This window comes from Ochlerotatus camptorhynchus, unplaced genomic scaffold, assembly GCF_037179485.1.
Source record: "Ochlerotatus camptorhynchus isolate MF236.1 unplaced genomic scaffold, CSIRO-AGI_Acam_v1.1 ptg000222l, whole genome shotgun sequence".
Taxonomy (NCBI): Eukaryota; Metazoa; Arthropoda; class Insecta; order Diptera; family Culicidae; genus Ochlerotatus; species Ochlerotatus camptorhynchus.
The window spans coordinates 3,236,805-3,263,222 of record NW_027040712.1 but is presented as its reverse complement, the minus strand read 5'-3'; the positions used below and the strand labels follow the sequence as shown (position 1 = coordinate 3,263,222).

The following is a 26,418-nucleotide window of genomic DNA, read 5'->3' as shown; positions in this document are numbered from 1 at the left end:
CGCTTTATGCTCTCGGAACCCAACGATGGTGGTTTATGCTGTTGTGGGAGAGCTTGGGATTAAACCCATGATATTCTGCTCATTAAGCAAAACCGATCCCTCCAGGGTTATCGAGCATCTGAACAACAGAGATACGCGATAATTCATATAGTTTCAGCGGCTGATGGTAAATTTTAAATATACTAACGGTACTGCCTGCGGCAAATACGACGGCGCATACGACGACGACTACAGCGAATTTGTAACTTACCATTTGTCAAGGATATAACACCGTTGCTCGGCACCTCCACGATTTAGAGGCCTGGATAGATCAACTCAGTAATGTAACGAGGCTTGGGCACGAATACACCCTTTCCGAAATTTCAAACTCAACATACGCATCTAATTGCAACAACCGAACTACACACGTCGCGTGAAAATCAAAATCAGTGACCAGGTTTGAGCCTGACGATTTATCTTTAAGAAAAGAGCAATTCCCTACCAATTCGCAAATCGGATTATTTTTGTATTTTTGGATTTGATTGAAAATTTTCAGAAACGTTCCTAATGACCGACTATGCCATTTTGCATCGTCAAATCGCCAATTTGAATCCAGCCTTATTTTTTACAGGGCATATAGAAAAATATCAAGCTTATCTTCAGAATTTTTTTTCTCGAAAACTGTTAGCCTGATCGGTTTGGTTTCTTCGTTAATATTGCAGATAATGGATGAGACTATTTGAAAAAAAATGTGCACTCTTAAAAAAATTACCCAACTTATTTTTTTAATTTGAAATAAAATCTTAAAAACAATTTTTATCAAAAAAGGATTTTTTGTATTTTTTTATTTGTTGATATGTTTTAGGGGACAAAAAATGCTATCTATTGCACTTTAGGTTAAAATGGAGAAATGATGGACAAACAAGTTATGATTAAAAAAAAAAAAAATTTGAAAAATATCCAAAACTTGGTCCAATTACTTTTTTGACTTTATATAATGAAAGTACATCAAATTTACAATGAAAAAGCAATTTTTCTAAGTCGCACATAGTTATAAACTTGTTGCTAAAATGTTAGCATGCTATTGCTAAGCAATAAATGGTACCAAGTGGGTTGGTTTTGAATTACCTACGTCCATATATAAGCCAAATCTGACACGTAATCAATATTAGAATATAATTGTCTGTGTATCTGTGAAAGTGACCTGTTTAAGTTCAGTAATTCAGAAGACAAAGTGTTAGTAAAAATGAATGCTTTTCAACGATTGTTGCTGGAACGATTAATGCCGAAGAGTTTCGTCCCATCAACATGTTGCACACATTAGAGAAAATTTTAGAATTTGTTGTTAAAGGCCAGCTGTTGGAGTATTTAAATAGTAATAATTTGTTGATACCAGAACAATCGGGATATCGGGAAGGTCATTCTTGTGAACCCGCGTTGAATTTGGTATTGGCGAAGTGGAAAAATAACCTGGAGCGTAAAGATACGATTGTTGCTGTTTTTTTTTGATCTTAAACGCGCTTTTGAAACAAGTTCTAGGCCTTTATTACTAAGATCAATCAAGCGCTTTGGAATTACGAGTACTGCATATAAATGGTTTGAAAGCTATTTGTCTGACAGAACTCAACGGACTGTTTTTAATGATTCTGTTTCCAGTCCCGTGGGGAATAACCTTGAAGTGCCCCAGGGAAGTGTATTAGGGCCCCTGTTATTTATTATGTATATTAATGACTTGCGACGTGTTTTACGATTTTGCGACATTAATCTTTTTGCAGATGATACTGTGTTATTCATTGCAGCTAAGGACTTAGATGATGCCGTTTTACATTTGAATGAAGATTTGCGTTCTATTAGTAGATGGTTGAAGTAAAAGCAGTTGAAATTGAATACAAGTAAAACTAAAATTATGGTAATTTCGCGGAATCGATTGAATGAGAACGTCTCTGTTGTAATTAATGATGAGACTGTTGATCGCATTCGGAAGGTTAAATATCTTGGCGTGATTATTGATGACACACTTAAGTTCAACTCTCACATTGACAATGTCATCAAGAAAATTGCCAAGAAGCATGGAATTCTATGTCGACTGAAAAACGATTAACTATTGCCAGTAAAATACAGCTATACAAATCAATCATCTCTCCTCATCTTGACTTTTGCCGTTCCATTTTATTTCTGGCCAATGCAACCCATGTATCGAGATTACAGCGCTGGCAGAGTAAAATAACGCGTGTGATTTTGAGATGTAATAGATTCACTTCCTCAACTTTGATTCTAGACGCCTTCAATGGTTGTCGGTGAAGCAAAGAATTGTATATTTGCCTATGGTGTTCATTTTTAAAGTAGTAAGTTTCGAACAAAAGTTGAAATACAATTTCAACAATGGGTCACAACCGACAGATGTGATATAGAAACATTAGTTAAAGAGCTGGATGAATTTGTTTCTTATTTAATTGGAAAATTAGAGAAATTTATATTTCATGATTTTATAAAACAACAGCAGTCTATGTTTTTGCAGAATACAAAACAAAATCTACAGGAAGGTGAATGTGTAGTAATATGTAATTTTTTAGAAAACTACCCATTTGTATTACAAGACGAAGTACATAGTCGTCACTGGAATAATCGTCCATTTATCATTTATTTTAAACATGAAGGAAAAATTAATCATTTGATTTATGTAGTAATTTCAGAAGATTTGCACCATGCTTTGGATCTGTAAACTTATTTATCTCAAAAAATGATTGCTTTTCTACGTACAAAACAGCAACTAACTGTGAATAAAATTTATTTCATGTCTAACGGAGCTGCATCCCTGTATAAAAATCGGGAAAAAATGTCTAGTCTTTGCCAATTCAAGAATAAATATGGAATAGAAGTTTAAAGGCATTTCTTCACAACATCGCATGGAAAAGGTCCATGTGATGCTATAGGAAGAACACTGAAACGTATGGCTAGCTTAGTCTAGCTAGAGAACGTGAACGTCCGATAAAAAATTCAAAGGAACTACATGATTGGGCTCAGAAGCGAAACGAGGATCAGCTAACTCAAATTTTCTTTTGTTATGCAACTAATATCTGGCAACACTGCTGGACTGTTGTTTTTAACTTTTACCGTCTGAATATTTTTTAAGTTTTTCGTTTGTAAATCTCCGTATTAAGTGTATATTAAGTTTTTGTTCTACTATCCATTATCCGTCGTGTCACAAAAAACTCAAGTTTAAACTAAATTGTGTATATTAGTCCAGCTAATTCATCACATTATAATTGTGCCTCTCTGCCAAAATCATCATGGCGAAAAACTGCGGAAAGTGCTCGAAGTCTATTCGTGGCATTGAGTTTGCGAAGTGTGCAGGCTTTTGTGAGCATATGTATCACTACGCTTGCTGTGGACTGACAAGGCAAACCCACGACACTATTCTGGCACACACCATTTGGATATGCAGTGAGTGTAAAACTACCGTCAACAACCGCTCGCTGAAGGAAATTTGCTCCAACGATGATGGTATCACGGCTATCGATGACCTCAAACAGCAGATGCACGAGCTGAATGGAAACGTCCAGTCATTGTCCGACACCGTGTCCGCTTGTGTCAACAACTCGAAGTCTGGATTTCAAAAGTTTGATCGTCAACTGGAAGATACCAACAACAAAATTGAAATGTTCTTGGAGAAAGCCGGAATTGTGGAAGATGCAGCCAGTCACCAAAGAAAACAACAACATCAGAAACATCGAACCGGGGAAGCAACGTTCGCCGAGCAAGGGGCTGCGGATATCAATATCGACGGTCTGACTGCTCCACGTTTACTACCCGTGGAATCCACATCGCTGTTCTGGCTGTATCTCTCTGGGTTTCACCCACAAGTGTCCGTTGAGGATATCCAAAAAGTGGTGGAAGGCTGTTTGAATATGAGCGACACTGTGAAAGCGGTGAAATTGGTGACCAAGGATAAAGACCTCTCTAGGGTAACGTTTATCTCCTTCAAAATTGGATTACCGCTCGATTTCAAAGACACTGCATTGCTACCCGAAACCTGGCCAAAAGGAATTCGATTTCGAGAGTTCGAGGATTATTCAAAAAACCGGCAATCATCATCCATTCAATAACCACCTTACATGACGTACGACCACCGGGGGAGAATGGGGGCCACCGGGCCCCCAGTCCAGTTAAGTTAATGTATTGTTATATTTCACAAAAAACTAAAGGAATGTTGTTTCAGAATAGCCACACCCAGCGAGGTTCCGGGCTGACGTTCTACTACCAGAACGTTCGAGGGCTGCGTAGCAAAATCGAGGACTTCTTGACTGCCGTCTCTGCTCGGAAAAAAAATCCGTTCCCGAAAACGGGAACGGACCGTGAACTAAAAATCACGGCCAGCTATCCAGAACAAAATTTTCTCAAATATACACCGTGAACTATGGTTCACGGCTGTGGTTCACGAATATGGGAACTCTTTTTTTCCCGTGTGCTTCTCCATACGACGTTGTAGTTCTGACCGAAACTTGGCTCGACGATGTTATTCCGTCCGGATGCTGTTTGGTGACAACTTCGTGGTATACCGAGGTGACCGCACTGCACTTACTAGCAACAAGAAACGGTCCGGTGGAGCCCTCATCGCGGTTAGAAAAAACATCCCATCGTCGGTTTTCCCGGTGAATCAGCATCAAATGGAGCATGCCATGTTTGTGCAGAAAATTGCAAGATTGCAAGATTGTTGGTGCCGTATACATACCCCCGGACAAATCTAGCGATGTGCAAGTTGTTAAGCGTCACACTGCCTGTTTGGACTATGTTACATCTACACTGAACACGGATGATATAATCTTTGTTTTCGGTGACTATAACTTGCCAGGACTAAAATGGAGCAATTTGGCAGAGGAGTTTCTCACGGTTGACTTTAACAAATCGTGCATCACCCGATCAGGTGCAGCGTTGTTCGACGGTATAAACTCCAGTAATATGCGGCAAATAAATGGCTTTGCTAATCGCCACGGCAACATATTGCACCTATCGTTTGTCAGTGAAACACTTGACGGTGCCTTTTCAATTGACAGTGTAGACGACCCGCTCGTTGCTATCGATGTTTGCCATCCCCCGTTCGTAGTCACCTTGAATGACAGTTTTCCATGCGTTTCGAAAATGACGACTTCGACTACCAGGCCTACAACTTTGCTAAAGCTGACTTCCTACGATTGTCGACGTTATTGAGTGAGGTTGATTGGTCGCCTGTCAGGAGCTGTTTGGATATCGACACAGCCGTTCACTTTTTTGCCGTTTCTGTCCGCCAAGCAATAGATCAATGTGTACCGCTACATCGCCCACCAATGAAGCCCCCGTGGTCAAACAAGGAACTGAAAAGAAGGAAAAAGCATTGCAAACTCACACACAGGACTTACCGCAGATCTCGTTCTCTATCAGACAAACTAGTCTTCCATACAGCTAGTCGGCGATACAGGAGTTTGAATGGCAAACTCTACCGCAAATACGCCAGTGGAATCGAAAGGAACCTCAAGCGGAATCCTTAATGTTTCTGGAATTTTGTTAATTCAAAGCGAAAGGAAACTGGTCTTCCAACTTCTATGTCCTTAGATCAGAAAGTGGCACACACTAGCTCGGAAAAGTGTGGACTTTTTGCTGAGTTTTTCCGTTTCGTTTTTGAAGGCTCGCCTGTGAATGAGGATGCTGCTGATCCCCTTGACTTCACTCCAACTGACGTGATTGAGCTGGATACCTTTGAGATTTCAGCAGAAGATTTCATCAAGGCTGTCAAAAAACTGAAGTCGTCGAACAATCCTGGCCCTGATGGAATTCCTGCATGTGTCATAAAAAAATGCTCCGTTCAACTACTGGAACTACTGCTGTGCATCTTCAACCTGTCCATGAGCGTGGCCAAGTTTCCAACAGACTGGAAGTCGTCCTTTATGTTTCCTGTTCATAAGAAGGGTAGCAAAACTGATGTCAGCTGTTACCGTGGAATAACGTCCCTCTGTGCTTGCTCAAAATTGCTCGAAATTATCGTCTCCAACTATATGTTCAACAGAACAAAAAGTCACATATCTACGAATCAGCATGGGTTTTTCCCCGGAAGAAGTGTAACCACAAACGTCACTGAGTTCACTTCGATCTGTCTTCGAAATATTGGGCAGGGAAAGCAAGTAGATACAATATACACTGACTTGAAAGCTGCATTTGACCGGGTCAACCACTCCATTCTTCTGGCTAAACTACGCGAGATGGGCTCATCTGCCAATTTCGTTCCATGGCTCGAATCATATCTCTGCAACAGGACTCTTGCAGTAAAGATTGGAACTTCAACTTCTGACTGGTTCTGCAATACCTCCGGTGTACCTCAAGGAAGTAACTTGGGACCGTTGCTATTTTCGGTGTACATCAATGACGCAACTGTGCTTCTGGAAAATGGATGTTACTTTATTTATGCTGATGATACAAAAATCTATGTGATCGTTGAAAACGAAGACGACTGTCTGCGACTCCAGGAGGCACTGTACAAGTTTGCATTGTGGTGTCGTGCCAACAATATGACCCTCAGCGTACCTAAATGCCACGTTATTAGCTTCCACCGCAAGAAAAATTTCCTTCAATATGAATATGTCATCGACGGAACCACCCTATCACGCGTGCAGACAGTGCGTGATCTTGGAATTACATTGGACTCAAGTCTCACGTTCAGGAACCACCACGAAGATGTTATTGCGAAGGTACGACGGCAGCTTGGTTTCATTGGAAAGGTGACAAAGGAGTTTCAAGATCCTTACACATTGAAATCGCTGTATGTTAGTCTTGTTCGTCCAATTCTCGAGACAGGCTGTATTATATGGGATCCGTTTCATATCACCGTGATCGATCGCATAGAGGCCGTTCAGCGCAAATTTGTGCGATACGCTCTTCGCAACTTACCGTGGAATGACCCGGTTAATCTGCCACCCTACGAGAATAGATGCCAACTACTGGGATTGGAAACGCTGGAACAAAGGAGGAAGAACGCGAAAGCTGTATTTGTAGCGAAACTACTGAACGCCGAACTTGATGCACCGAATCTTCTTGCTCTCATCGACATTAACATTCCCGGCTATGCACTCAGGAATACCGAATTTCTCCGCTTACCACGCTGGCGACAGGACTACGACGGTAACGAGCCAGTACGTGCAGTCATGCGCAATTTCAACGATGTTTATAATTTGTTCGACTTCAATGAAAACTCTGTTCAATTTTGCTCAAGGCTAAGAAGAATGAATTGATGTTGATGCTAAGAATTATTCATTAAGACAACAAATTGTCGGATGAAGATATCAAAGTAATAATAAGTAATAATGAAGAATATGAAACTCATAAGCACGAGCTCAACGAACAATACTCAAGGGCTATGCTATAACCATTCAAGTAACTCAAAAATACCACCCATTAATTCCTATTTCGGAAAAAAACAAATAGAAGTCAGACATTTTTCAAACTGTAATAATGAAAAGAAAATTGTTGATATTACTTAGAATTAAAGTATGGATTTCTATTTCAACTATATCAATCTAACAATCTAAAAATAAATGAAATCATTCTCGAAAAATCGCAATTATAAGTTATTTGCATATGCTAACGGGCGAAATATGTATTTGCCAGAAAATGAATTGTTTTAAAACATACACATTCCGGATAAATTTGATCATATCGATGAGACCCAATGAGACCAAGAGCATTTTCATTGTAAAATTTTCTGATTTTTCGGAAAAAATTTTTTTTCGCAACTGGAGATATGCGAAATACATTTAAAAATGGCCAAAAACTACCAACATTTAAAAATATCTACTTTCAAACCGCTACATCTCGAAAACGGTGTGACTTAGCAAAATTTTACTTATGTGCTTTTTTACTGTAAATTTGGTGTACTTTCATTATATAAAGTAAAAAAAGTAATTGACTTTCGTCTACTTAAACAACTTTGCATACTTATTTTCTTTAAAAAAATCTAGAACAACTTTTTTTTGTCATCATTTTCTTCAAAAAATGTTAACTCAATAATGTCAAGTCCTACAAAAATGTTGCCAAAGGATGATTTGTAAATAAACAAATAAACTTTTGTAAAAATATATAACAAAAAGTAAAGCATTTTTTTACACTGAAAACAATTATTTTTAAAATTTAAAAATGAGATTTCTCAAAAACACATTTTTTTTTTAATTTGAAACTTTTTCTAAAGATATACATACCATTTATCCATTTACTATTTTTATTAAGTGTTTTTAAATGCAGTGCTGGTATTTCGAATCCCAAGTGTAACCGAAACAAACTACGTTACTTAACACCAGCATTATCAAAAAATGCAATCTATGGGATATACTCACCAACTGAATGTACAGATGCGCATTTGTGAGTCATGCCGTGCATTGATTCATCACAATAGATATACATCCAAAAAACTGCGCTCGGATCTGTGCGATCCACAAGTGGGTATAAACCACCAACAACTGATGAACAACCATGAACAAGTGGCCACCAACCTGATGATATACCAGGTAAGAATAGTCAGATCGATAATTAAAATTTACACCTTTTTTATTTGTAGGCTAAAAAATACTTGTTTAAACATTGCACACTTATTAATTCATGTTTTACTTTTCTTGTCTTACAGAAGTACCGTCAATTCCATCATTAGAATCAATTGCATCAGCGGACCAGTTACAGGGACCATATAATGTGGAAATATTCAATAGCATCGTTCACACATTGAATGTTTCACCAATTTCATTAAGGAACATGAGGACCATGGATTACCGTGTATCAAAATCAGCAAACATCACACAAGCAGTATAACAGAAATTTGTATTATGGATCCAACAGACATCAGTAAAGCAAAAGAATTCGACGAAATGGTAACACAATTTAAAAATAAGTTTAATTCATCTTCTGATGATAGAAATGGGTAGATGAAAGTTTTATCAGTGTTACCGCACTCTTGGTCAATGAATAAAATCGTGGAAGAGTTCAATGCACCGGTATATACGACAAATGAAAAAAAAAAATAGTGAAAGATCAATGTATTCTTTGTACCACTAGTGCACGAAGTAGACACGGAATCAGTGAATTAGACAAAAAGACTGTTGTAGATTTCTTTGGTAGCAATGATATCAGCTGGCCAATGCCTGGAATTAACGATTACGTGTCTGAACTCTGAAATGGCCTAAAAGAACGGGTTCAGAAGCGACTTCTTATGATGTCTCTCAAAGAGGCATATACAATATTTGAAGAAACGTATGCGAGTATTAAAATTGGCTTCACTTTATTTACAACGTTGAGACCTACTTGATAGTAAAGGTACTCATAATGTATGTGTGTGCACAATCCACGAAAATGTAAAATTAATGCTAAATATTTTAGGAATCGTATCCCAGGAAGAAATAATGGATAAACTGCTTTGTAATTTTTCTATTAGGACGACAGAGTGTTATTTTCGAACTGCCAGAAATGTGCGACCAATGAAGAAGTTGCAGACAAACTAGCAGCTGCACTATTAGAAGAAAGTGGTAGAGAAGTTGTAGTTTTTCAACAGTGGCTAACTACGGATCGTTGTAACTTGGAGAACATTATGAAACCTGCAGATGAGTTTTCCACGTACTTCGTAGATAAAATTGATAAGTTAATCACTCATGACTTTATTTGTAGAGAACAGTCTTTATTTCTAAGGAACAAAAAAGATTCTCTCTTCTAAAAGAAAATGAATAAATTGTAATTTGCGATTTCTCTGAGAACTATTCATTTATTATTCAGAACGCTGCTCAGGGTTACCATTGGAATAACGCCCAGGCAACTATTCGCCCTTTTGTGGTTTATTATATGAAGGACAGTAAAATAGAAAACGTTAGTTTTATAATAATATCAGAGGTATTGGCCCATGATACAAAAGCAGTTCAATTGTTCATTTCAAAACTGATAGAATTCTTGAAACTATCAATAGATTTCTCCAAAATTACATTTATGTCAGATGGAGCACCTGCTCATTATAAGAACAGAACAAATTTTGCCAGTCTATGTAACTTCAAATCAATGCACAAATTTGAAGCAGATTCGCATTTCTTTGCAACATCTCATTGGAAAGGTCCCTGTGATGCTATTGATGGAACTTTAAAACGAATGGCAAAAAGAGCAAGCCTTGCCCAAGAATACGGAAATACTATTACAACCCCACGAGAGCTCTACGACTGGGTAGTTAAAAAACAGAGAAAAGCATCACAAAATTGAATTTCTGTTATCTACTGAGCAATACGAAAAAATGTCAGAAGAACTAGAAGATTTGTTTCATCACGCAAAGACGATACCTGGTACATAAAAATTTCACAGTTTTCAGCCTATTTCCGATAATCAAATTGCAGCTAAAAATATTCTAATTCAACGCTCCAAAAAGCTTTACTTTGTTTGACAATGTTAAGAAAAAATATATGTAAGTTACTCTCTAAATATGATAAAATAAAAACTTATGAAATAAGAACACCATTTTTTCATACTCTGCCAATTAAACTTTAAAATTAAATTTTCTATATCATTCACATTAGGATTGAATAATTCTTCTTTATCTTTTTTAGTGTCCCTTTCATTTGGATCTTGTTAAGTGAAATCCGGTTGAGTGGTAGGTTGCACATGAGTCCCAACATTTCAACATTTTTCATGTCTACACAAAAAAAAAAAATCATTGATTTTATTCAGTGCGAACACGAAAAAGCCTATCTGTAGAAAAAAATTACGATTTTTAAAAATAGTATTTTGAGAAATCTTAATTTTAAATTTTAAACATTTTTATCTTCAGTGTAGCAATAACATTTTCAATGGTTTGGTATTTTATTATGCAAGCTCATTTATTTATCTACCAATCATTTTCTGGCAACATTTTTGTATGACTTGACATTATTGAGTTATAATTTTTTGAAGAAAATATTAATAAAAAAAAAGTTCCACCCTTTTTAAATGTTGGTCTAGCGTTAAAAAAAAAGTATGCAAAGTTGCATAAGTAGACGAAATCTACACACCCGCAAAGTTTCATTGAAATCTGAGAGGGTGCTAACAATTCCTTTGTCGAGTTAGCAGGAAATTCGTCAATTGGTCCAAGTTTTGGATATTTTTCCAAAAACTTAAGTTTTTTTTTTAAATCAGAACTTTTTTGCCCATCATTTCTTCATGCTGACATATAGTGCAATAGATGGCATTTTTTTGTTCCCTAAAACATATCAACAAATAAAAAAAATACTAAAACTGTTTTTTGAGAAAAATTGTTTATAAGAGTGCATGTTTTTTAGAGTGCATAATTTTTTCAAATAGTCTCATCCATTTTCTGCAATATTAACGGCGCCGGTGGTGTAGTGGTAAGCGTGATTACCTCTCACCCCAGCAGGCCTGGGTTCAATCCCAGTAGGCGCCGCCGGGATGTTCTGAGGCATAACATCTCTGATCACGCCTTCCTTCGGATGGGAAGTAAAGCCGTTGGTCCCCGGTTCATGAGTTGATGGGTCGATAGGTAGGGTCCAGGTGTGGGAGCTGCCTTCCTGGCACGTCGGTAGCATTGGTGCTCAGCACGGAAAACAAGATCGACGGAAAAAAAAACAAACCAAAGGAAAAAAAAAATTATCTGCAATATTGCCCAAGACATCAAACCGATCGAACAAACAGTTTTCGAGTAGAAAAATTTCTGAAGATAAGCTTGATATTTTTCTATACGCCATTTTCAATTTAAGGCTGGATTCAAATGGCGATATGAAGATGCAAAATGGCATAGTCGGTCATAAAGAATGTTTCCGCAAAAAACAAAAAAAAAAAAAAAAAATCAAAAAATATAAAAAATACAGAAATAAACCAATTTGCGAATTCGTAGAGAATTCTTCTATAGCAACAATTGCCGCCAACAAGCACGAGTCATTGACAGCTCAACATCATTTACTTGTAAGCAAATGTCAACCCAATGTGTTCACCGCTAATGATGTTAGCCTATGGTCTTTCATTATACAAAAGAAGTACATACAGATAACAACGAAAACGACATAATGACATGCTGGTTGACAACAGGCACTCCCTTTCAATTTTCGTTAGAGAATAAGAGATAACAGGCGGTATCCCAATAACATCAACTACTTTAAACTAGTACATATGAGTAGATAGTGTTGCCGTGAGGTACACTAGAAAATTTCAAATGTAAGTGCGTCAAATCAAATTTCGAGTCGCTCCGTATGGCAGTATCCCCAGCGGAAATTGGAATTGGAATTATTCATCAAATGTAAGGATAAACTGTCCCTCATGCTCATTCACTTTTGGTCATCTTTCGTGCGTTGGAATCATTTTTAGATGAGTGCAAGCAAAGTTGAATTTTGCAAATTGCATATTCATCATAGCAACGCCAATGTTGAAAACCTTTTCTGTTCAGAAATGTTCAATGCTGGCCCTCGTCCAAGCTTCGATTTCTAACTCTATTGCATGTACTTATCGATGATAAACTCTTCCGAATCGCCCACCCTCCAGGGAGTTCAACCCTGCCTCAACACGTGTGACTAATTTGGTGTCATCTGGGTAGGTATCACTGTCAGCATTCTGCATCTTCATTCATGTATGTTTACTCTCATGCACATTTCTTTTCGTTTGCCATTCACCTTCAATGACGGTTTTTTTTTCGCGGCTACCTGCAATAACTGCGTTTCGTTGCGTTTTGTTTTGCTTATTCTTCTTTTTCCTCTCCTTTGCCGGCATCATCATCGTCGGTCGGGTGTTGTATTGGGGGACCGCCACCGACACGGTGTATGTTGCACATTTTTCATCTCGACCTGCCATTGCCACATCGAAGACGAAGACCCGCCGCAAACGGGTTGGTTGCGACGTTGCTCGGAGTTTGTGAATGAAGAGAGGCGATATGGTCGAACAACAGTCCCAGAAGTCTCGTGCTTTTCTTGGGCCTGAGGAAGCAAAACCTCCGCGCGGCGCACGTTGCAGGTACAAGCCAATACATAAAAGGCTAAATAGCCATCCCCTTCGCCAAATTCAGCCACCGTTCGTCGCCGCGGTCGTCAGTCACTTGAAATTGAGAGATTGCCGGTGCCTGACTTACAAGCAACAAGTGGCTGAGAAAATTGTGAATCGTTTGAATCGTCGTCTTCTTACGAGAGGAAAAGTTTCACTAATGAAATCAATAAAGTATTTAGTTGATTATCGAGACGCTCACCTGTGGCATACTAATAGGCTTTTCTCGGAAATCGCAACGGCAGCGACCGGCGATGGCGTGGTGGTAGGACGGTTAGTTGTGCGCTTTTGCCTTTTTTTGTTTCCAGAGCGTCGGGTCGTCGGGAGATTCGCATACTCACGCGACGCTTTTCCAATTTATTGCGGATTGAAATCGTGTGCCCAACGATGAAGTTGACTGCTTCTTCTAGGATCGGAAGAAGATGCATCGTTTGCCGGTTCAATGGACACCGATCCGTCCGGTGGTGCGATATGCGCAGAACAACCGGAAGACTTAGTGGTCGTTGGCAGTGCTCAAACGGTTACGCAATGAATCGGTTTTCGGATTGAATCATCCGTGCAAGCAAGTGATTGATCTTACTGGTAGAAGGTTTGGAGGAAATTGGAAAATCACTGCTTTATGTAACTTTTCCGTTTTGAGCGAATTGAAGCGTGAGCATCCCTCTTGAGAAACAACGAGACACCGGCAACATTGTTTTATGTGGGCCCAGCAAACGATTGATAAAATTGAATATTTACACTTGAGGCAATCGTAAAAACGGTATGTTTATAAGCAATCCAATCGAAGCCGACAGCTCTTTATGATATCGATAAATACGTTCCATAATGGAATGTTTCCTCCCTGCGTTGAGGAGCACCAACTTAACTATTCGCATAACTATGGTACTGCTCATGCTGATGGCTTGTGAAGCCTTGTTGACGGGGAGTGTCTTGCAGGGCTACTTCCAATAATTAGGTTGCTGTAATCAATATCTCTGTACCACTTTCGTTTGCTAGTGGAAGTGTTTTCAACAATTGTGATGGTGGACTAGTTTTGGATGTGTAACGAGATTCAAATGGTTTTCAGAGTTATAAAATCATGCGGATTGGGACTCTATGGAAGTGAAATTGACAAGTTTTATGTATACACAGTAAAATTATTTGAAAATTTAAGACCACGGAATTTGTAATGTAGCATAATAAATATAAGTGTAATGCCTTATATAGTAAAATTTTCCATTTATACAAACGCAATAAATAATCTTACTACTTATAACTTAAAACTCCATCCATTATCATTTAATTTTACTGTTGCAGGTTAAATTTTATTCATACGACGCATAATGCTGCGCTTGGCGTTACCTGAAAAATATTTCCGCAGCCATTTTTATTGCCCAAGTAACACACAAAATACATTTTTAAATAAGAATTTGAAAAGCATTTTCTATAATTGTATTAAAAGTGAAGCAGAAAACATCCCAAGCTTTGAAAGAGTTTCCTGGCTACTTCTCAGATTTTTTTCAAATGTGCATTTTACTTCTATAATACCACAACAAAACATGAAAAGATGCTAGATCGGTTTTCATAAAGGAGTTGAAATGATAATTCAGGTGTCGCTTCCAGTACTTTTCAAAACATAATTTCCTCTAGGATATGTTTTTCCTGCCATTGACGAAGAACATGATAGATAGTTAACCTAAATTAGTCATCTTTCGAAATTAGTCTAGTAAGGAAGGTACAAACCTATCACGCCAGGTACCAGAGTTCGAATCCCATGCTCATTTTTTTTTTAACTTTTATTTTGCATCTAACATTTATTGATTATTATGATGTTTTCCAAAACATGTTACAAAACCAGAATCTACTTTTACTACTACTAGAGATGCTCCAAACTTCTACGCTGAATACCTGATTTCGCATCCCATGCGAGCCGCCATAGTTATGTCTTATTTTTGTTTTGGAGTATACTTTTTGGCCATTTAATGTTATTGGTTATTACGATGTTTTAAAATACATGTTTTATGACCATTGATTTGTTTTATAACTTGCACTTTAATCAGAGAGCGTAAGGGCGTCGTTGTATCAAATTGGTCGTGACACATTGCGAGTATGAGAGAGTGATTACAGTTTGTTCAAAAGTGCCTGAGCAAAATGCAAGTACTTTCTATGATTACCCGTAGTTGCAATACCCAAGTAGCAATTCGGACTTTGTGAGGGTTGCATATACCAGGTTGTAAACTCGCAGAATGCTCTGAAACCTTCATAAAGTATGCAATGCTGTTTGGGTATTGAAGGAATAATTTTGAGTTAACGATAGGATTATGTCAAAACATTGAGAAATATAACGCATCACTTTGAGAAATGTTTCACTTCGCAACCGATGAACCATTCTGATGGCCTATGAGTACCCAAATGACCATATAGTCGTAATATAGCTTTATATATACTTAATTTGCTCGAGTATGGTCAGTTGGGGAATCCGATGAAAATTATCACTTCTTTAAACTAATCCCGGACGTATTTTTGTACTTCTTTCTTTCTTTTTGCACTTTCCATATAAAACCATCACATACTAATTTTCACATTGATTGAATTATGCACGGAGTGCACATTCCGAGTGCTCGGTGGAGCTAAAGAAGAGTAACATTGGACGCGAGTTTGCTCCCAGAAGATCATGGTAATACAATAAGGTGATAAGAAAACAGAAGAGAACGAAGATCCGTGAACGGCGTTCGATGCGAGCTGTGTGATGAAGACGAAGCGTTTGGCGGAGGACAACATACAAAAGCTAAAGGCTAAAGCTGCTGGAGAAAATCGTGAAAAAGAGAAGTCCGGAAAAATTGATGATCATAGTCTACCAGACCAGTTTTGGTGAGATAATTCCATTTATCTATAAATTAGGAATTTGGGAAACATTGGAGGCATCTGGTGAGATCCTTCCCTTATACTTTATTGTATAAACCATTCATTAGATCAAATATAATTGTTAAATTCACTCTTACATAACTCGGAGCAATTGGTACATTATATCCACGCATCCACGATTTACGAAATGCATCGTTGTTTAAATATATTTATTTAAACTCGAATCATTTCACAGAATCATCTTTGCGGCAAATTCAACGCAGTAGGCCTGGCCGTTTTGGTGTTTGTGTCATATCTCAGATACTGTTGACAGTTGTCAATATAAATTTGGAAATTTTACAGAAATTTTGGGAACTTCTGAGAAGTTTGAGGATATTTTATAAAAGTTCGATAGCCTTAAATAACGAAGATCAAAAATATAGGAGAACTTCATAAAGAACAGTAAACTGTATGGAAATTGTATTTTAACAAAAACTCAGGGAACATCATTGAAGTTATTTGGGAACATCATTGAAGGTATTTCATAAGATCGGAAAACATCATAGTAGTTCTAAGAATTTCATAGTTTATTATATAAATTCATGGAAATCCATGGTTCTTCCAAGAATTTCATGGAAGATATTCTCTTATATCATACCAGGCTGCTCTGAAATTACTCCAATGATCTACAGGTGTCTTAAGATCTCCATGAAGCCCTGTATATATTTTTCAAGACTTCGGGTTGATCAGGTATCATTCTGAACATATTCTCTCATATGATACCAGGCAGCTAATAAATTATTCCATGTGTTTAAAGATGTCTAAAAAGTCCTCTGGATACTTTTTCAAAACTTCAGGTTGATCAGGTACTATTCTGATGAAGATCTCAAGCTATCCAATAATTTAAATCACATTACCCGGACTCAGAAAATATTCCAAAGGCCTTCAGGTGATCAGAAATCTCCATAAACTTCTCAGGATGTTTTCATGTCTTCTTATTTCAACTGTTTCTAGTACTATATCTATAAAAGTCACTTCCTATTTCAATTCGATCACGCAAATATCGATGCAGCAAACCGTTAACTACTTTAAAAATAAACACCATAGTCAAATATACAGTTCTTTGCTTCACCGACAACCATTGAAGGCGTCTAGCATCAAAGTTGAGGAAGTGAATCTATTACATCTCAAAATCAAACGCATTATTTTATTCTGCAAGCGCTGTAATCTCGATATCTGTGTTGCATTGGACAGAAATAAAATGGATGGGCAAAAGTCTAGATGAGGAGAAATGATTGATTTTTATAGCTGTATTTTACTGGCAATAGTTAAATCGTTTTTCAGTCGACATACTTCTTGATAATTTTCTTGATGACATTGTCAATGCGATAGTTGAACTTAAGTTTGTCATCAATTATCACGTCAAGATATTTAATCTCCCGAACGCGATCCTCATCATCAATTACAACGGAGACGTTCTCATTTACTCGATTCAGCGAAATTATCATGAATTTAGTTTTACTTGTATTCAATTTCTACTGCAACCATCTACTTAGAGAAAGTAAATCTTCATTCAAGTGTAAAACGGCATCATCTAAATCCTTAGCTGTAATGAATAACACAGTATCATCTGTAAAAAAATTAATATCGCAGAATCGCAAAACACGTCGCAAATCATCAATACACATAATAAATATCAGGGACCCTTATATACTTACATGGTGCACTCCAAGGTTATTCGCCACGGAACTGAAAACAGAATCATTAAAAACAGTCCGTTGAATTCTGTCAGACAAATAGCTTTCAAACCATTTATATGCAGAACTCGTAATTTCAAAGCGCTTGATTGGTTTTAACAAAAATTGAAATTGTTTCAAAAGCGCGTTTTAGAGCCAGCAAAATCGTATCTTTACACTCCAAGTTATTTTTCCACTTCGATAATACCAAATTCAACGCAGTTTCACAAGAATGACCTTCTCGATATCCCGATTGTTCTGGTATCAACAAACAATTACTATTTAAACACTCTAGCAGCTGGTCTTTAACAACAAGTTCTAAAATTTTTCTTAATGTGTGCAACATGTTGATGGGACGAAACTCTTCGGCTTTAATCGTTCCAGTAACTTTTTGAATAGGGACCACTAAGGATTTATTGCAAATTTTTGGCACATGTCCAGTTTGTAATGATTCATTAGTATGGTCCATCAAGATGTGGCCAATAACATGAAAGCAATCTTGAATAACTCTAGCATTAACATTGTCTACTCCAGCCGATTTTCCTAATGAAAAACAAATAACTCCAAGTTCATCTGATTGGGTGAAAACCTTCTAATTTACAACTACTATTAAATGACTGTTTTATTTCGTCAGGTCCATCGACCAATTGAATGGATTGATTAATCAATTAAACACTGTCGACAAAATAATCATTGAACTTAGATGCAATTACTTGTTCTGACTGTTCTAATATGCCATTAAAAGTTACGGACCGCGGTTTGCAAATATAAGGTTTTAATAGAGATTTCAAAATTTTCCATTACTATTTGCTGTTGTTTTGATGCTACGCGCGATTGTGTACATATTTCAAAGATTGTTATTATTTGATCTACAAAACTTTTTATCCAATTTGTCCCTTTTCCTTTTAAGACGCTAAATATCCAAATTGTACCAGCTGTTCGAGTTTTTCAAAGAAACAAACTTTTGCTCAACTAGTTTATTGGCACACGTTTTCAAAGCGTTAGTCAGTACAGCTGTAGATTCATCTAAATTAACGTTCGCGAATGGATAATCCACGCTTCTCTTAACAAGATTCGAAACAGCCTGTTTCGAATATTTCCTTCAGCACTTAAATTTTATTATTGTTATTATTATTATTGTTATTATTATCTAAGACATCAATCACTAAGGTCTCATGATCGGTTATTTCCAAATCAGTATCGGTAACTGAACAAATGGAATCAAAATTGGAATAAACGTGGTCAATTAAAGCTCTACTGTGTCTGGAGATACGCCTTTATACATCTATTGTTTGTTTTAAATTGAGCTAAACGCTTCAAATGATTCGAATTATGGTTATCACGCAAATTAATATAAAAATCACCAGCCAATATATTTAATTTACTAGAATCAAGGAATGTCTCGAGCCAGTTCTCTAAAACCTCAACAAAACGCTGGTCACTAGAACTGGGAGAATGATACAAAACACCATAATTACCCGTCTTCATGCCACGTACAACTGTAATGCCCAAGAACCAGTCGCCATCAATAACTTCGTTGGTACGAAGGTTGAATTGAATTGATTCTTTGAAATAAATAACAGCACCGCCAGTGTGTCTAGAATGTGATAAACAAGCAGCAACAATATATCCCGGAATACTATACTGATCAAATGCTTCAGTTTCTACAATATGAGTTTCAGAAAATAAGACTAAAAGAGGACATTTTTCCTCAACAATCTGACGCAATACAACGTAGTTTGTTGACAACCCCTCAATATTCAAATGTAAAAAATCGAATTGATTCACATTCCTGGAACTTGCCTGCTATTTCTTGAAACGGAAGCTGCTTTTCTTCTGATCAAAAAGTCTTTTATAGAGAAAACATTCAATTTAAAATGCCGCAGCTTACTAATGGGGTGTTTACATCTGTTCGGATTCGCTAGCGCTAGTGTACTAGCCAAGTAGCACGAATTTCAGTTGCCCCTGAAATCTCATGCTGGTAGACGCTGATGCCCTGTTTACATTATGCTAATGAACTTTTTTGCTAGCAGCTAGCTCATTACCGCTAGTGAAATAGCATAAGTGTAAACACCTCATAAAGGGTGCCAATAGCATGCCGGGCGATGAAAAAAAAGATCCAAATTGAACGAGAACCAGCTGCAGCAGCAACTAGTGATGCCACAAATACTGATTTATCTGTGGACATACCGATTTTTCTAAAAATTTTGATACAGATATACATATAGATATGTATATACAGATTACAGATTTTTTTAAAACACGCGGACGTTACAGATTTTTGAAAAAAAGTGGAACATATTTTCCATTCTTTATTATATTTATTAATTACCAAACTCATAACGAAGTTTTAACTGAATAAATTAAAATTATATTACCTATCTTCGATAATTTTGATGTTCAGATTAAGGATACATGTTTCTCTTTTTGATTGTTCAATTAACCATGTCACATGGTGACAGGTATGATTTTGACTTCAATATTTGGTTTTGTTGAATCGGTGAACAAGACGTGCAATTCGACTAAACTTTCATGTACAAATTTTGTGTTGTGACAAACTTCAAGACAATTGACAACAGAGAGTGCACATTGAGGAATGCAGATGGAACTATCCCAATGTGTTTTTCAGGTATTTAATGCCAACAAATACTACGTAGAATAAGTGTACAGCATCGAGCAACAACAAACTAATCTGCTAAATGCTTAAATAAAATTTAAATCTGGTTTGAATTGAAGAAAGATTGAGAAAATTAAAGATCCCACTTTAAAATTTAATGAAGAATCACGGGATTAAGAAACAAATCTAGATAATCTCGGTCATAAAAAACTCAAATTCTAGGGAAATGTGTGATTGGTACTTCATTAAAAAAATTTTTAGCCGGAAGCAGGGTTGTCTCTCGCTACTGGAACTTGATTTTGTTATATTTTTAGTCTTGCTAAAAATATACAAATCACTTTGAAAATCAAGATTATAGTATTTCGAGATCTTTTAAATCGATAAATTCATTAGAAAGCAAACTTAAGTTTTGAAGATTCCAAACTTTTACGGAAATCCGTGAAAAGACCATAATAAGGAAAGTATACAGATTTTTATTCACAGATTTCTGTCAGCCAGATACAGATTAAAAAGATTGTTTATGATGAAAATACCGATTGAAATTAAAAAAAAAAAACATGGCAACACTGCACAGTGGTCCAGGAGGGTGTTTTTCAGGTAAAAACTAAATAAGTGCATAAAGATGCAGTTTAATCAAGTTGGTGTCTTGAGAAAAGTTTATATTTGAAAATAGGCGCATCTGATGAAGGGGTCGTCTATAATTTAAATCTCTTAGGACAAAAAATAAAATTTCTAACTTTTTTCTTTGCGGTTTAGAAAAATAAAATGTTGCACAAAGTTGTAGATCTTATCATTTTCACAAACTTTGCTGAGGATATCAATGGTTTAAATCGTCGTTTTCATTGAGATATAAAGTATTTTTTAAGGAAGGTCCCTTCAAATCATTTTTCAACCACAACTTTTTTATTTGATTTTTTCTTGACATACTTTGTTAGAAAGAGTTTTTTCATGTACCAAAACAAGCAACTTTTTAGAATACTTCAACACGCTACCTCACAAATGCAACATGTTAAGAGAGTTTATGTGTTCAAAACATACGATATTTTGGTTGATAATATGCAAATTGGGGCAACCTGTTTTTTAAACTAATGACTTGATCAAATTTTACATGCATTGATGAATATTTTCATGTAAAAATATTGGAGGGGAAGTTATTTTTCATTACAGGAAAGCTAATTTAAAATCATGGTTTTTAGCTCAATTTTACTTAAAATTGGCTCTTTTCTGAACTAACTTTTATACATGGTGAGTTTTAGATCAAGTTCGGTTCTGGTAACTTCCCCGGGGCATCCGGGTACCTGGAAGTGTGCTAATGTGGTCATAGATACTTAATATGGACACCATTGATCTTGTAGTTGAATTTTGGTGTATTGTAGATGACCTGAACGAAACCGACACATCAATTTCGTTCAGGTCAACTTCTCTGTTGACAGCGTATAGATTTTTCCTCGCACGACCACAAATAGGATTGGGTATTGGTACCGGTAACATAATTCACAACTTTTGTATCGAACATACTGAAATACAGTTTTGGAACAACTGGAAGCTCGATACCATTTGATCGATATATGGTTGGATTCAGCAGACCGATTTGATTTTCCATATGCTCAACTTATTGTGACGTTAATTGTGCATTTTCTATGGCAAACAGTAATTTTATTGGGCGACATAAAGTAACTGATGATGGTAGACAATTTCCTCCGTAGTTGACCCAGTTTTTTTTGCTACTTTACGCAGAGGGGTCGAGAATACGGATATGTGCGAATCACTATACTCCTTAACTTCACCGTCTTTGAGCTCGTCACTAAAACCTTGCTTATATTTGGCGTGATTACTGCTGCCATCACATACCCACTTGTAGATAACGGTTAGTTCATAGCTTCCACAGAACTGTTGCAGTTTTTCAACAGGAACCTGACTGCTTATTAAGCGGATCGTAGTGTGGTCTAGAAGTTCTTGAAGCCTAACTACTGCCACGGATGGCGAAATAGATATTCCTGTATAAGGCAAAAGTGTAATTACAGTTTTAGTTCATCCTATACTCCCTTTAAAAATTTACCTCCGAGATTTTGCCATACGCTGGATACATATCTGTGCCGTTTTGAAGAATACTAAGCCGAATACTAGTGTATTGCGCTTTCGAGAAATTACGTTTACATATAAACGCAAGATCTTCTTCTGGCCGTATTCCCCAGAAGAAGCTCTTGCGTTTATATACAAACATAATTAGATTTTGGTTTCTGAGATTACCATTGAACTTGGTGCTTTCATGATGTTCTCTACAATCTCGGCATTCTTCTTTCCTGTTACGTAAAATAAGGTAATACATTTGACATTAATTTCAAATATCATCAAGCTTAATACCTGGCGGTTCAACACTAGATGCAGTTAAGGAGGGGGGGGGGGGTTGAATATTATCCACGGCCCATACAAATTAAAAAAAAAATTGTATGGTCAATTGTCTATGCAGGGGGAGGGGGGGGGGGGTCAAGAATCCCAACAAAAATGTCTACGTAGTTTATGAAACACTTGCACAAAATTCGATTTTGAGACCAAAAGTGCTTCTGAACATGTTTCGCAGTTGGGTGTGGTGAAATTCGTGAATTCGCGGTTTATGTTCAGTGAAAATTCCGTGTCACAAAATTGCTCATCGAGTTTTCTTTTTTTGCCGTTCGACGACGACGGGTTTGCGAGAGAAAAATAAGCATCGGGAATTTGCTCCCGGATGTATTGATTTGGTGAGTACGTTCCAGTTGAAGATTGTTCTTATACATATCTCGATTGCATTTGCGGGAAGATGAGTTGGTCGCCGGTAAGGGCCAGTAAGTGCTGCCAGCAGATGAATCAAGAGGTATTCGAAACAAAATTGATAAGAAATGTCCATTCAAATCGATTTAATACAGTTGAACAAATTTCAAAACTATATACGTGCCAGATTTGGAAATAATATTTTTTGAATCTGGAAGTGTGTTTATGATACCATTATCCATTTGATAAAGGTAGAGTGAACATGCGGGGCTTATTGTAAGTAAAAGTGACCTCGGAGTGGTCGTGAATTACCAGGCATTCTGAAATGGGTCACTGGAGCTGCAATAGAGCTAACACCTTCTAACTCCCGGACTAAACCTGCTTTAATTTAAGGGTAATAAAAAGCAGTTTTCTTCCATAATAACACTGCCGGACAGTGGGGGTTAGATTGTACACACACACACACACACACACACTTGCACAAAATTCGATTTTGAAGTAAAGTGTCAATGTGACGTTAGATATAAAGACTGGAACGTGCAAAAATTGGTCGACAAAAAAATCGTTTATTTCAGTCAAAATTTATATCACAAAACTCTTCTTATTTTTCTTTTGGTAGTTTAATTTATATATTTAAAGGAAAATATGTTCGATTATTCATTAAATTTTGGACAGTGGTCTCATCGACTTTATTCGCCGCCGAACGCCAGTTAGATTTAAACTGCTGCTCGTTTTCCATGGATTTATTAGTTTTTTTGAGATTCCATTCGACCAAGGCCCAATACCGTTCGATAGGGCGGAGTTCTGGGCTGTTGGGAGGATTGTGGTCTTTGGGTACCACAACCACGTTGTTCACATCGTACCACTCGATTGCCTTTTTCCCATAGTGGCAGCTCGCTAAGTCCGGCCAGACCAGCACAGGTCTATTATGTTGCTTTAGGAATGGTAGCAGCCACTTTTCCAGGCACTCCTGGAAGTAGATCTCTTGATTAATGGTTCCCGTAGTAATGAAAATGCCGCTTTTTAGACCACACGTTTATATGGCCTGCCAGACGAGATATTTTTTCGGGAACTTCGATAGTTTGATGGTTTTGAAAATTTCAGCCACCTTCCCTTTTCCTGATGCGGTATTATACTCCTGTCCCGGAGGCTGCTTGAAATCCGCCTTCACAAAGTTTCGTCGTCCATGACGACACAGTCGAGCTCTGTGAGCAGATTCGTCGGACCGCTGCTTTGCCGACGTGTTTTGTTTGTAATCTCAGTTCACCACCTTCACCTTCTTAAACGTCGACAACCCGGCTCGTTTCTTGGCCCGCTGCACAGTAGTATGGGAGACATTGAGCTTGCCAGCGACGTCCCGGATGGAGAGGTTATGATTTCGCTTATATTTCACCGCCACCTTCTTCGTCGTCGCTGCCACGTCCGGATTACGATTGCCGCCGCTTCGACAGACGCTCCCCGACCACTTTTAAAACGTTTGTCACGGACGATTTGGCCACATCCAGCACTTTTTCCAACTTGGCGTGTGAGAACGTCGGATTATCGGTTCCTCTTGCTTGGACGTCATTTTGAAAACTGGAGAGCAAACAGTGAAAACTCATCATAGCAACCATTGTAGATGCACTCAACTTCCAAATGCAGCATTTCAGGTTTTTTATGCATTTTTATCAGAAATACACCAAGTTGAAGTTGACCAATTTTTGCGCGTTCCACACTTTACATGTTCGGAGAATCATTGACATTTTTTCACTATTTGCATACGTAAGTGACGTCCACCATACATAAGTGCTGAAATATTGATAGCTTTTTAAACATCATAATTTTCGCAATCATTCCGAGGTTAATCAAAACCATCTGTTTTTTGAACAATTCACTCAATGTTTACGTCACATTGTCATATCACGACAGTACGGGATTGTTGTTTTATAACTAGATATTCATAAAGCTCGATGGTTCCTTCAATATCTAGTTGCAGAGAGTTTATCTTCTGCCATTTCTAGTCAGCTTGATGACTAGCTGCTTAGTCTAGTTGAACCAAATACTCGGTTCAAGCTTGACATTTTCCTTAACAATATTCAGAATTGCACTATAACAAAACTACTAAGATGTTCTAGAACTAGAAAGAAAGGAGAAGTGGCAAATAATATGAATTGCTGGAAATTTAATCAGAATAAAGTGCAGAAATTTGAGAAAAACTGAGTCGATCCTGGTTGACAAAAATTGTGCGAAGATGTAAACATAACAGTTAGCGAATAGCACCATATGGATATGTGCCACAGCTTCAAAATGCATAATAGATCTTTCTACACAACAAACTAATTAGAAACAAATAATTGCATGGCCAAATTTGTATCTTTATTTTAAAAACGGCTAGCACCTTTTCCAGCATACAACTATATAAATTTGAGGTGTGCGGAGCATTAGAACGTTAGTAACTTTATCATAAATCCTCTTCAATGGGTCCAAATTTGGTTCGGTTTGTTCATCAAAATTTGAAATTAATAATTTTTATTATCAGTCGATCATGAGACCCGAAGCCTACGGTGTATGTGCCGTACCAGAGTGTCACGGGTTGAAACATTTCACACAATTACTTTTCCTTCCCGTGCAGCCATCGATAGTTAAAAACTGTATTTACCTGGAGCCAAATTGGTCGGTCCAACAACGCGGCCACCCTGTCGCTGCTGGTGGTAAACGGCAGCGGTGGCGTGAGGATCGCCAGCGGCGCTCGCTTCGGCGGCGTCGGTTGATGTGTGGATGAAAAATATCAGTATAAATATTAATTTGTAGCGCTGCACACTCATGATGCCGGTTGCCACTGGTGGCTGCACGGTGCTGGTACTGCTGCTGCTACGACTCTTGCTGATGATACGATGATGGGGACGCTGTTGAAGAAGGCTGCGGACCGGAAAAAAGCCAAGAAGAAAAACGTTAAATTAGTCGATCGCTGAGGCTGTGACGGTGGAGCTGCTTGGGCTCCGGAAGGGGGCGTTGAGTGTTAATGAGTGCGTATTAAAATGGATTAGCCTCTTAGCGGCTGATTGTAATTATGATTTGTGACTACTTGAATGAGACGTTTGACGAGATGGTTGTGATTTATGGGACTGTAGTGCATTTTAAAATTTATCACGTAATTGATTGTGTAATTGAACACCTGATAGATGTGTTTCCTGGAGAATTGATGAAAGTGTTAAACAAATTCACTTTCGATGCAGGAAGCGTAGTTGAAAGGTTTTTAAACGTTCACACATAAAACGGGAAATAGGTCAAGCTTAGTCAAACATTTTCTCCCTTGCCGCCTGTGGCTCTTGTTTGCCCTCAGTGTCGGAGCGAACCCAACCAATAAAGCTGACATAAAATAGTCATTCGTTTGTACGTTTTACGCTTTTTTTTTTTCCACATGCCACTCAGGGGGACTGTTGCAAATTGTACAAATTGCTGTTTTCTAATCTTACATCAGGAAGGAATTGTCGTTGACTGCGAAGTTTTCAGTTCAGTACGGTACGACGG

The 26,418-nt window shown here is 37.5% G+C and overlaps 1 protein-coding gene across 1 annotated transcript in view; it reads right to left on the bottom strand.

Moving 5' to 3' along the window:
- LOC135703870 (uncharacterized) overlaps positions 1–26,418 on the bottom strand; it is an 83,948-nt gene that overhangs the window by 12,839 nt on the left and 44,691 nt on the right. Inside the window, exon 2 of the mRNA XM_065225224.1 lies at positions 25,547–25,806. Within this exon, the coding sequence (XP_065081296.1) occupies positions 25,547–25,712 (166 nt within the window). The 5' untranslated portion in view covers positions 25,713–25,806. The remainder of the gene's footprint in view (positions 1–25,546; positions 25,807–26,418) is intronic.